We start from the raw sequence: 12,034 nt of genomic DNA, 5'->3' as shown, positions 1-12,034 counted from the left end.
ACACCAACAAACTTCTATGTAATCACACCCACGAACATCGTTTATTTATTTATTTATTTATTTATTTTTATTTATTTATTTATTTTTTGATGTTTCCGTTATTAGTGTACAGCGTTTAATTACGTTTGTTGTGTTTGACCACATGCTAGTTCAGCTACAGTCATGCAAAACACGTTTGTGTTTGATTTGGCCAGTGCAGTAGAGGCATGGTTAGGTTTTGTAACGGGCTCATATTTTTAAAATTTTTTGCGAAACATAATTAGGCTATATTCATTCTACAATAACATAAGTTACTGTTATACAGTCAGTAGAGATCCTTGCAGATCTGGACTCTGTATTGAATTAATTTTTCTTTCGCAGACCGGAGATATCATTTGTTAAAATGATTATATAAAATCTATTGATAATTTACGCCAGTGGTTTGTTTCTATGGTTCTTTTAACAATAATTATTTAATTTTGCCATTACACTTTTACATTACAAATGTATTTTTTGCTATATTTTCACAGTTACACATTCTCGTTTCTTACAGTCAACATCTCAGCAAGGTCCAAGTACCGAAGAGTTCATCATTACATCTAAACTAGTTGAAGTTGGATGTCAGACAGATCCAATAAATACAGATTCTGTTGCCATGGATACATTGCCAAAAATGTGATCAGTGGGCACTCAACTTTCTATTAATACACTGCAGGATTTCCACATAAGGATCAGAGGTATACAGACGTTAAATGTTCAAAGTGCTTTATTAAAGTAATTATTAGTACAATGTATTTCATTTTAAGCTACTGTGTTGTGTATTGACAATTATGTGAGTTTGAAAGTGTCTTGTGTGTCTCCCAGTAAAGTTAATTTGTAGTAACATGACAGATGGTTTACAGTAATTTTTTTTTTTTTTTTTTTTTTTTAACTTATAGGCATTCAGGCAACAGTTTCTACTCAAGATGTTGGGAGTGAAACAACTATCATGTTGCCAGATATGCTGCTCTCTTCAACCCCTGTAAAGGGCTCAATGTTCAGACCAAGCAAGAGACCTCGTTTGGTGTTGGAGGAGGAGTAAGAGGAGGAAGAGGAAGACACTGAATCAGAAGTACCAGTGGAACCCCATGACTCGACTTATAACCCCGAGTCCACCATCACTGAGGAATCTGAGTTGTCGTAAGTAATAAATACATAACGTAACAATTCATAACTGAATTACTTTTCAATTTTTAACATAAATGTTTTGTTTTTTTTGGTTTGTTTGTTTGTTTTAGGATAGATCCACAGTCCAACTGGCGCGAAAGAAAATACATAGTTTTTGAAAGCTGCCTAAGAGAGTTATTTATGTCCTGTCCGATTTGTAAGACAAAGTGTGCCGTCGAGACCAGGCAAATGGGGACTTTTGTGGCATTCATTCAGCTCTGTGATAAGTGTCAGTACCACAGACAGTGGCACAGCCAGCCCATTGTAGGGAGTACCCCAGCTGGGAACCTTCTACTGACTGCTGCAACATATTTTAGCAGTGGATCCTTTGTTCAACTACAGAAGGTATTGAAAACCAATTTATTTTTACTTTGTTGTTTTAGATTGTATGGATATTAATGTTTCTGTATGTATTTTTTTAATAGATTTTCAAGGCCATGAACCTCCAGATGATGCACTATAGTACATGCCAGGAATTTCATAGAGCCTACCATCATACACAAGTGGAACAGAGATCAACATCATCTTATTATACAGCTACAACAGCAGGGAAAGCTTGCATTAGCTGGAGATATGCACGCTGACACACCATGTATGGTTACAATATTAATTTTATTAAGGCTGTGTATTGTTAAGGTGTTGTAGTTTCCCAAAAATGTTTTAATGCTGATATTATCATTAATGGTCTATTGTCTATTATGTTTGCCATAGGACACTCGGCCAAATTCGGTAGCTACACTTTAATGCATGTGGAAACTAACACAATTCTGGATGTTCAGTTAATTCAGGTTGGTAATTTCGAGGCATCCAGCAAAATTGTTACTCATTACTCAATATTTTACTATTTACACTTGAATATTTTACATGCGGTATTCCCAAAACAGAGCAACGAGGTTGGTGGCAGTTACCACATGGAGAAGGAGGGATTGAAGCGTTGTCTGGATAAGATGGAGTCGAATGGTTTAGCTGTAGACTACATAATCACCGATAGACATCCACAGATTCAAAAGTATCTGAGGGAACGCAGTATCACTCAGTTCTATGACGTGTGGCACTTTGAGAAAGGTAAATATTTCTGTTTTTGTGTTTAACCAATAACAAGCTTGATTACAGGCTTCTGTTTTCATTACTTAGATTGTACAAATGATGTATGTCTTTGTACAGGGTTGTCAAAGAAACTACAGAAACTTTCAAAGAGAAAGGACTGTGAGGTGCTGAAGAAATGGTTGCGCAGCATACCATTTTTTGTAGAAACCCACTTTTATATACACTATCTATATATAGTGTATATAAAACATTTCTTATAATAGAAAAATCTATGTGAGCTGTTAAAATATTTTTATTATAAATACAATTGTTGATCATTTTTTTCTTTTGATAAAGAAAGAGCAATATTTAAAATTGTAACTTGTAAATTGTAACTTGTTATTTTTGTGTTTTTATCTCTTGTTTATGTAACTGATCTTTCAAAAGTTATATTGCACATCAATATTAATTGTCTTAACAATTAATGAAATCTTACCCTTCTTCAGTTCTGCGTCTCACTGGTCCATAGTCAGCTCTATACATATTATTTATATTTTGTAAAGTGAAATGATTTAAGCAGTTTGGTTCGAAACCTGGATGCAGAACCATACATGACGGAGGGTCTGGAACCTCCATCATACATTTTACAAGCTAAAAAGTAATGCAAGTCAATGAGTAATTCCTGTGCAGTGACCTGCCATTCATCATTTGAAAAAAATGCTATTATTACTATAGTTTATGTCGGAAGGATTATACATAACTTTATATTATTTTACATTATTTTGGGTGTATGTTTTTAAAATACCTTTTGTATTTCTTTGCAGCAGATGTTTTCAATTTCTTTTGGCATTTTTGCACAGTTGCTACATAAACACCTAAACAAAAAGTTAATAAAAAAATATATAGGAGTTAAATAACTTTTGTTCATAAACAAGTTGTTCATGCTACAAATAAAACAATACCTTTACAAACAAGCTACTACTCAGTCGTGTATTCGGCTACAGTAAAACTTTAACCAGAATAAAACTGTATATGAAAAGATAACTAACAGCAGTGACACTACAAAAATACTTGCCATTCACTAACGTCCATTAAAAGCCTTGCGTGCAGAGGTTCTGCGTGACTTTCATCCCCGCTATCTGGGTCTGATTCGGGCTCAAATTGGTATGGCAATATTGACGCCATTATTTACACCGCAGATGTGACTTTTGCCCGTAATGGTAAGGGGCCTGGCGTTTCCGGACAACCTGTGCTTGGCACTTCAGCCAATAAAAATACATGAAACTACATTTGGCCATCTAACCAATCTTCATAGAAGCAGGAAGCAAATGAGCCGTTCAAAGGACAGTGGAGACAGCGGTGTGAAATAAAGGTAAAATATAAGAAAAATGCGGCGTTTTAAAAAAAAAAAAAAAGAAGTATTAAGACATGTTATACTGTGCCCCATAAACACAATCAAGCCTAGAAAAAAAACACTGAACCACCCCTTTAAACACTAACAGATCTCCCCATTAAAGGATTAGTCCACTTTTAAATAAACTTTTCCTGATAATTTACTCACCCCCATGTCATCCAAGATGTTTATGTCTTTCTTTCTTCAGCCGAAAAGAAATGAAGGTTTTTGATGAAAACATTCCAGGATTATTCTCCTTATAGTGGACTTCAATAGAGCCCAAATGGTTGAAGGTCAAAATTACAGTTTCAGTGCAGCTTCAAAGAGCTTTAAACGATACCAGACGAGGAATAAGGGTCTTATCTAGAGAAACGATCGGTCATTTTCGAAAAAAAGCAACCATTTATGCTTTATAAACACAAAATATCACCTTGAACGTACTTCCCGTTTCCACATTCTCTTTAACTGTCAGAAGCAAAGCATGCTGGGAACTAGAAGCCTGTTGTAATGTGTGTGTATATATGTGTGTACAATACATTCACATTTATATGGGGACATGTGCAATATAAAAGGATAAAATTTTGTGAAAATTACATGTAATGCTATTTTTGTCTTCATTATATATATATATATATAAACCATACATGGTCAATGCATATATTGCAGTATATTAAAAAATATAAGCACTAGTTTCCCATATATGGAAATGTATGTAATATAATGCATTGTATTTTGCAGAATATATTTATGTTCAGTTAGGGATCTCTATGAGAAAATTATTAGAGATGCTGTTGTAGTGGGTGATGCAAAGCTCTCTGAGAAACTGCAACTAGATCCAACTTTGACATTGGATAAAACAAACTCAGGTCAGACAAAATGAAGAATTAAAACATCAGCAGCCAATTGTCACTGTCAACAGTCAATTCAAACTACATTTCCCATCATCCCTCCTTCTGATCACCTGCACTCCTTCAGCACTCAACACTAATAAGATTCGCCTGTCCCTGATCAACCCATTACCCATGGACTACTTAAGCACACACCTCAGGCCCCGTCCACACGGAGACGCGTTTCTGTGAATACGCACAAATTTTTTATCGGATAGGCATTTTTTTTTTTAAACTGGGTCCCAGAGTGGATAAACTTGAAAACGCCGTCTTTGCGTTATTGTGTGGACGGGGCAATCCGTATATTTTCTGAAACGATGATGTCATCACCCCACGTGTCGACCCTAGTCAGACGTACTAACACCACAAAACAGCACCAACAACAGCAATAGCAGACTCTACATGCTTGTGTTCATGCTGCAGAAGCTACTGAGCCAAAATAAAACGTTATTTCTAAGCTTTGCTATAGTTTGTATTCAGCGCCCAAGGTTTATGTGCATGCTCCAAATCTTCTTCGCTGCTTTAAGTGCATTTCTGTGACAGAATTACAGCGCCACATAATGGTCTGGCATGTATACTACATCATTTTGAGTCGTTTCAGTGGTTTCATGTGGACGAAGATATTTTTTGAGATGAGGAAAAAAAAAGATCGGTTTAGGGTAAGCTCCAGCTTCGTGTGGACGCAGCCTCAGTCACACTTATAGAGGGTATGCACGTGACGTCACCGTTGACCGTTATGACTGTGGTCACGCCCACTGAGTGGCAAAACACTGAGCGGTAGCATTGGTTTTCAGCGTCAATGTCGTGAAAAACACACACAACACATCCAAAACGGGAAAGAGCTTTGTGATTGACTGTACAAGTAGCTTTGACACAAAACCTGAGGTATATATTTAAAGACTGCCAAAGCTACAGAAAAAAGAAGCAAATGGATCACTGCAATTCACAGAAACAGCTGGACTCCAGGCAGAGAAACATGGATTTGCAGTTATCATTTTTGTGTCAAATTTTTGGATTTTGAGGTAAAATCATACCGTATATATTGTATTGTTATATATTATGTTGACAAATCACCAATTAAATATTTTCCATCTTATATTCTGCATAATTGTGTGTTTTAAAATAAACACTGACAAAAACTATACTATAAAACTATATATGTTTTAGGGCTGGACAACATGACGATATATAACATTGATATAAGTGATTACGTGGATTTAAACCTACCTATATTATATTCACAGGCAGATTTGCTTTTCCCCGGCGTCAAATCAGGCACATATAAATGTCAGGAAACAAGACTCCTGGCTGCATGTCAATATCCATGGATAAAGTTTATTTGACAAGTTGAAAGAAACACTTTCGAGTCCAACCTTTAGTGTAATCGTTTGTTTTACTCACGTTTTCGCAGTTTCCCCTATTAGATCCAGTTATGCAGCAGGTTCTTTTGCCACTCAGTCCAGCTGAGGGAGCGTGTTCCGGCGGGAAAGTGACATCGATGCATACCCTCTATTGTCTGTTCTCCCTAGCGGATACTAGACTATTACTCTGCTTACATAGAAGTCACCTACCCCAGCGCTCCACGATCTCCACTCCATCTCCATTGTCTCCTCCTGTGTTCTCCGTGCACTAGGGATGTGCCGAACGAGGCTTCTGAAGCAATGAGGCTTTTACAACAAACTCTGTTGGTGCTTCGAAGCTTCTGACACAGTGCTCTACTTCGCCATCTGGCGGTCAATAAAAATTCCTATACCAACTGTGTCATTCAGAGGTTTTGTTCAATGGGATTTTATTTCATTGTAAATTTGTAATTCATTGCAAATTTTATTTGGATATTTATCAAGAATATATGTCATTATCAAGACGGAGCATGTGTGTGCAGCCATAAAGTTTCCAAATTTCATTGTATTTTGCACAATACAATGACTATAAAGACTTTCTGTTATTCGTTTTTACTTGCATTACAACTTGTCTTTTCTTCTAAATAGAATATTTCATACACCAGTGTGATTTTGCACCATATTTTGTGTGTTCCTTAAAAAAGAACACAAACATACACATTGTTAAAAAAAAGCAAACAAACAAACAAATGCACAAAAGCAAATGCAATTACATGTTTTTATTCAAAAAAAAGTATTTGTTCTGCTGTGCAGGAGCTTAAGCGGCTCCTTTTTTTACTAATTACATCTCCAGCTTTAGAAAATATTCGTTCACATGGAACAGATGTGGCTGTGATGGCTAGATATTTACTGGCCAAAGCATGTAGGGGGTACACTTTATGGGCCTGCCAGTATTTCAGAGGGTCTTCACTTCGAGGGAGGTATGGATCATTGATGTATTTCTTGACCTCTATGGTGGCATCAGCATTATAACTATGATGCTGTTGTGTCTCACTGACCCGGCTATCCAGGAGCCCCCACAGGTCATCTCAGGATGGTGGATTCTGAGCTGCCTGTGATGATGCAGATGAAGCAGATTCATTTTTCACCAGGGCTGTTTTTTCTGCCACCTTAAGTGTTGAATCATCCTAATAATTGGGATGATCTTTGAAGCTGACACTGTCTTCTCCCCAGAGAGCTCTTGAGTGGCATACTTGAAGGGTGCCAGTACTTCAAGGCTTTCTGAAGTTGCACTTGAAAGTGGCATGATGTTGGTAGACAAACTAGCCAAAGCAGCACCAACAGGCTCTCTGAGGTCAATGAGTCTTTGCAGCATATCATGCGTGCTGTTCCACCTGGTGTCCTCTTCCTGGAGAAGCTTCAGGGGTGGCCTGCCCATGCTTTCTTGGGCAAGGATAAGCTTTTCAGTAGCCTTAGTGCTGCTCCTGAAAAAGACACCAATCTTCTGGCTCTGCTACGGACGTCTGCCAACACCTCATGCTCTTCAACTGCCATCTTAACAATGAGGTTGATGGTATGAGCAAAGCAAGGGAGATGGCGTAGTCCCAGCTTCTGAATTCCTGACACCATGTTGGCCGCATTGTCTGTCACCATGGCATCAACTGAACCAGTGAGCCCCCAGTCAGATATCAGATCTGACAAAGGCTTTTTGATGTTGTCAGCTGTATGTGATTTTGGGAACTTTGATACTCCCAGCAGCATTGAGCCCAGTTCTGTGTTGCTATCAGTGTAGTGGCATGTTACAGCCAGGTAGGACTGCATAGTGAGGGAGGTCCACATATCAGCTGCGAGGCAGACAGATGGGATGTTCTGTAGATGTGCCGTAGCCTTTTGCTTCTCCTCTTGGTGTTTCTCTCTGACCATTGTCTTAACAGTTTTCCGGGTTGGCAGAACATAGGTGGGGTCCAGCTTCTTCACAAATCCTCTACATCCCTCATCTTCCACGATGGAGAAAGGCTGCAAGTCCTTCACAATCATGCTGACAAGGGCCTCATCAAGCTCCTTCTTCCCTCCTAATAATACACAGTACAATTAACATTCATTCATATTGGTAGAGTAATTCAAAATAACAAAGTAATTTAAAGTAAGCCCTTCAAAGTAAACCCATGTATTGTTTAACCAAATTTCATCTTTTAATAAATGTGCACTGGCAATACAAAATCTGTACATCCCTTGGAGTTCAGATGGTTACAATACAGACAATTCAAAAGTGTTTGTTTGGAGTTGGCCTATAATATAATATAACAACCCAACCAAGTAATGTATACTGAAGTACAGAAGTGGGCAAAGGACCCATTGGATTTAAAAAGTAACAAATTATGTGTATAACGGTCAGTGTGAGAGACATGAATATGATAAATAGGCTAAGCACAACCACAGATTTGCAGTATAATGAAGTATAATCACAGTACAACTGCAGTACATTGAAGTTCAACAGCAGTAAATTTGCAGTTGTATTGAAAAAAGAAAAAAGAAAAACTACAGTTTTCTTTATGTAAAAACTGGAGTAATCTTTTGTAAGGGTTTATATTACACCACAAGCAAATGGAATAGACAATTACAACTTAAACTCCAAATGGGTGTCTTTTGTTGCATTTCAATTACTTTTTCACTCACTGTTTCATTATTAGTATTAATTTTACCTTCTCCAGTTGGTGCAGATTGATTCTCTGTTGTAGGAGATGACTGATAAATTATAATGTTGCACTAAATGGATAGCGTGTATTGGACAGCGCAATTGACCCGCTTTGTATTTGAGCCCGGCACGTGACGAGTCAGGGAGGTAACGAAGCTTCGTTTCCAAAGGTCACGTGACAGGCAAGCAATGCTCCGGAACACTGTTTTGAAGCACTAATGTGTCGAAAACTTGAGATGCGTGTCGACACTGGGTGTCGAACTATCCATCCCTACCATGCACTTCCCCTGTCTTTGTGTGTTCTCTCTGGTCAATGGCAACTGAGGTGTGTGCTCCATCCATCCCCTTCATTCCTCTTCTGCTGCATTCAACAATAGACTGTTACTTCCCATTCATCATCACCCATCTCTCTGCTGCATTTCAGTTACCTGTTTATGCTGTCATCCAACTCTGTCGCTACAATAAAACTGGTTTAACTGTTCTCCCTTTGTGCTCCTTGAGTCTACATATAATAATATGATGAGAAAAGTGTGAAGTGAAAGAAGTGAACATTGATGGTAGTCATGATAAAGAAAATGTCTAAAGCGAAAATGCCATTGTAGAGACCAGAGGAGACAGCTCAGAGAATGTGAAGTCCTTATAATGCAGCTCAGAAATAAAAACAGATGGATTCCTGTACGAGATGTGAAAAAAAAAAAAAATCTACAGCATCCATGTACAATCAGAATGCAGAAAATGCAGAAAGAAAGGACGTTTTGCTGCAGTATGCCAGTTAACTCAAAGACTTGAAGTGATAGTCAACAGTTCAGACATTCCAGTTCCCACTGGATTTTGTCCTCCTTGACACTAGAGGGTGCTCCAGTTCATTAAAAGAGATAGAGAGACCTGTATAACGAGAGAAAAATAATAGAGTGTGTGTTTGTTCTGCAGGAGTTTCCAGTCTCGATGGAAAGGTGAGTGATCTGCTCCTGTCTCTGGTCTCTCTGGTTCTGATCCAAAGCCACTGCAGTTCTGACTCCTGAATGTTCTTCCAGAGTCCAGAGCTCACAGCCGGATCCACAGATGGCTTCTGGAGCTTTGATTCATGTGCCGCGATACTTGGGCAACCTGCCGTTCAGAGTCTGGAAGAAGATGCAGGACATCGCCCAAAACAGTGAGTCTGACTGCAGAAGATCTTTTCACTCTTGATCATTATATGAACATCAGAATAAAAGCATCTGTTGATTGTGTCTTATCAGCTCCAGTGATTCTGGATCCAAACATGGCTTATAAAGATCTTGTCCTGTCTGATGATCTGACCAATGGGAAATATCAACCTGTTCCTGATAATCCAGAGAGATTCGACTGGTATCCCTGTGTTCTGGGTTCAGAAGTTTTAACTCAGGAACACACTGCTGGGATGTGGAGGTTAAATAGATTCTGCTGGATTCACGGAGTAACTACAGCATCAAATCAAAGGAAGGGGTGTCATTGTTTTAACATTGATGTCTGGAGAGTGGAGTATGAACAGGAAGAACTGTCTAAACCATTTGGCTTTTGTAATAAACAAAAGCTTGATTGTGTGAGAGTGAATCTGGGGCCTGTACCATGATGGTAGATGAACAAACTCAGGGTTATAGGATTAGTTTCGAGTTGACAAAACCAAATCACTCCAATCCGGCTTTGTTGGTACCATGATGCTGATCATCAACTTTCTCTGTCAACTCAGGCTTTGATCCTGAGTTTGTGAAGTGTGTGCACATGAATCTGTGACATCAGTGGTGAACAGCCAATCACATGCCTTGCAACAGAAATAAACTGTGATTCACTTCTCGCGAGAGAGCCAGCGAGATTCAAAACTCTTTCGCTGAAAATTAAGAATTTATACGCATTTACACTAATGGAAAATACTTGTCTGTGAAAGAGGACAAATAAAAGAAATTATCTTTCTCTATCAGTCCAAGTGAAGTTAGTTTATATGGTTAATAATATATAGCGATAGAGACTCAAACATACAAGCTCACATGTAGTCATATTTGAATAATATATTTACACCTTATTTATATTAGCCTACATATGATCTATATATATTAATATTCATTGAAACTAAGTGCTTAATAACAACTGTTAAACTAAACTTGCATGTGTGTAATGGATTAATAAAAATATAGATCATATACAAATCATATATAAATTATATTATCATTAAAACCAGACAATTTCATCATTAAATATTTGCTTTTACTATATAATGACCTTTAATTTGGAGGAAGAGAAACTGGGGGAGTGACTTTATTGCGTTGGGTGTGTCAGTGTCACTTAGCTTACACCTGATTGGTCCAATTTCAGTTTGAGATCTCTAACCCTGAACATAACCTGCCCCGGAGCAGGTTAGCCGTGGAGCGTAAGTTACCATGGCGATGAACACCGCTAAAAGCCAAGTCACTTTCATGGTACCTAAAACCCAGGATTGGTGCAAACTAATCTGAAACTTACCTGGCTAGCCAGCTAATCCAGCTTCATGGTACAGGCCCCTGGACTATGATGGAGGAACGGTGTCATTCTCTGATCCTGTAACTAACACACATCTACACACATTCACAACCACCTTCACTCACACACTCTTTCCATTCTTTAGCTGTTTCCCTTCTCTGGGGATCTTCAGTACTTCAATTTTTAGTTTCAATAGTTAGTTAATTTTATTCCTGTAGGTTTGGATCTTCTTAGCTAAAGCCCGGGACACACTGCAGGATTTTCAGCTGTCCCAGACTAAAGATTGCCATTGTGAAATGATCGTGGCGATTTCTGTGATCGTGGCTCCTAATTGGTGGTCCTATGTTGTACAGTGAGAGAGGTTCAAAAACTCTCTCAAAGCCTCTTTTCCCAGCACATATAAAAACTGCAACTGCCAAAGTGTGTTTCATCTTGCTCTTTTTGTTTACCACTAGCGCATGCTGATGACGTTTTATTCTTCTTTAGGTACTTGCATTGTAGTATACGAGTCAATAGGTGTCATCGTCGTACAGTCTACATATGTACATGTTGTGTAATAGATCCATATCGCATAGTTTGATTTGTAATGATCTTACAGGATTGCTAAAATCATGCAGTCTATACTGGCTAAACAGGCAATGTTCTCATAACTTTGAACAAATGTTCTACCAGTAACGTTTATGAAACAGGTTTTCAGTGTTACCTTTTCGTTAATTTTTAATGTTCTCAAGGGGTGAGCACAAAATTTTAATTGGACATTGTTTGTAGGAGGTTTAAAATGTCCTCATAATGTTGAGAGAAAATACTTTTAGAGTAACATTCTTCAAACATCCTTAGCCTGTCCCATAGTTACTATTCCTGGATTTTCTCATAAATATATTTAAAGTTTATACATATATTAGAATTTGAACACTTTCAAAACAGTGCTCGTGAAATCACCATATATTGTCAGCAGTATTTGATGAATGTTCTCATAATGTTGCCAGAAAACATTCTTTGAGTGTCCTTAAAATATTAAGGATAACTAACTTTTGGG

At 38.0% G+C, this 12,034-nt stretch overlaps 1 protein-coding gene across 1 annotated transcript; it reads left to right on the top strand.

Moving 5' to 3' along the window:
• The first annotated feature begins 9,446 nt into the window (after positions 1-9,446).
• Positions 9,447-11,354, top strand: LOC125275028 (E3 ubiquitin-protein ligase TRIM35-like). The gene is made up of 4 exons (XM_048201686.1): positions 9,447-9,479; positions 9,561-9,679; positions 9,765-9,961; positions 11,217-11,354. The coding sequence occupies exons 1-4, from the start codon at positions 9,472-9,474 to the stop codon at positions 11,352-11,354; spliced, it is 462 nt and encodes a 153-aa protein (XP_048057643.1). The 5' UTR covers positions 9,447-9,471.
• Positions 11,355-12,034: the final 680 nt, after the last annotated feature.

Source organism: Megalobrama amblycephala, linkage group LG1 (genome assembly GCF_018812025.1).
Source record: "Megalobrama amblycephala isolate DHTTF-2021 linkage group LG1, ASM1881202v1, whole genome shotgun sequence".
NCBI lineage: Eukaryota > Metazoa > Chordata > Actinopteri > Cypriniformes > Xenocyprididae > Megalobrama > Megalobrama amblycephala.
This window is presented reverse-complemented; position numbering and strand designations above follow the sequence as displayed.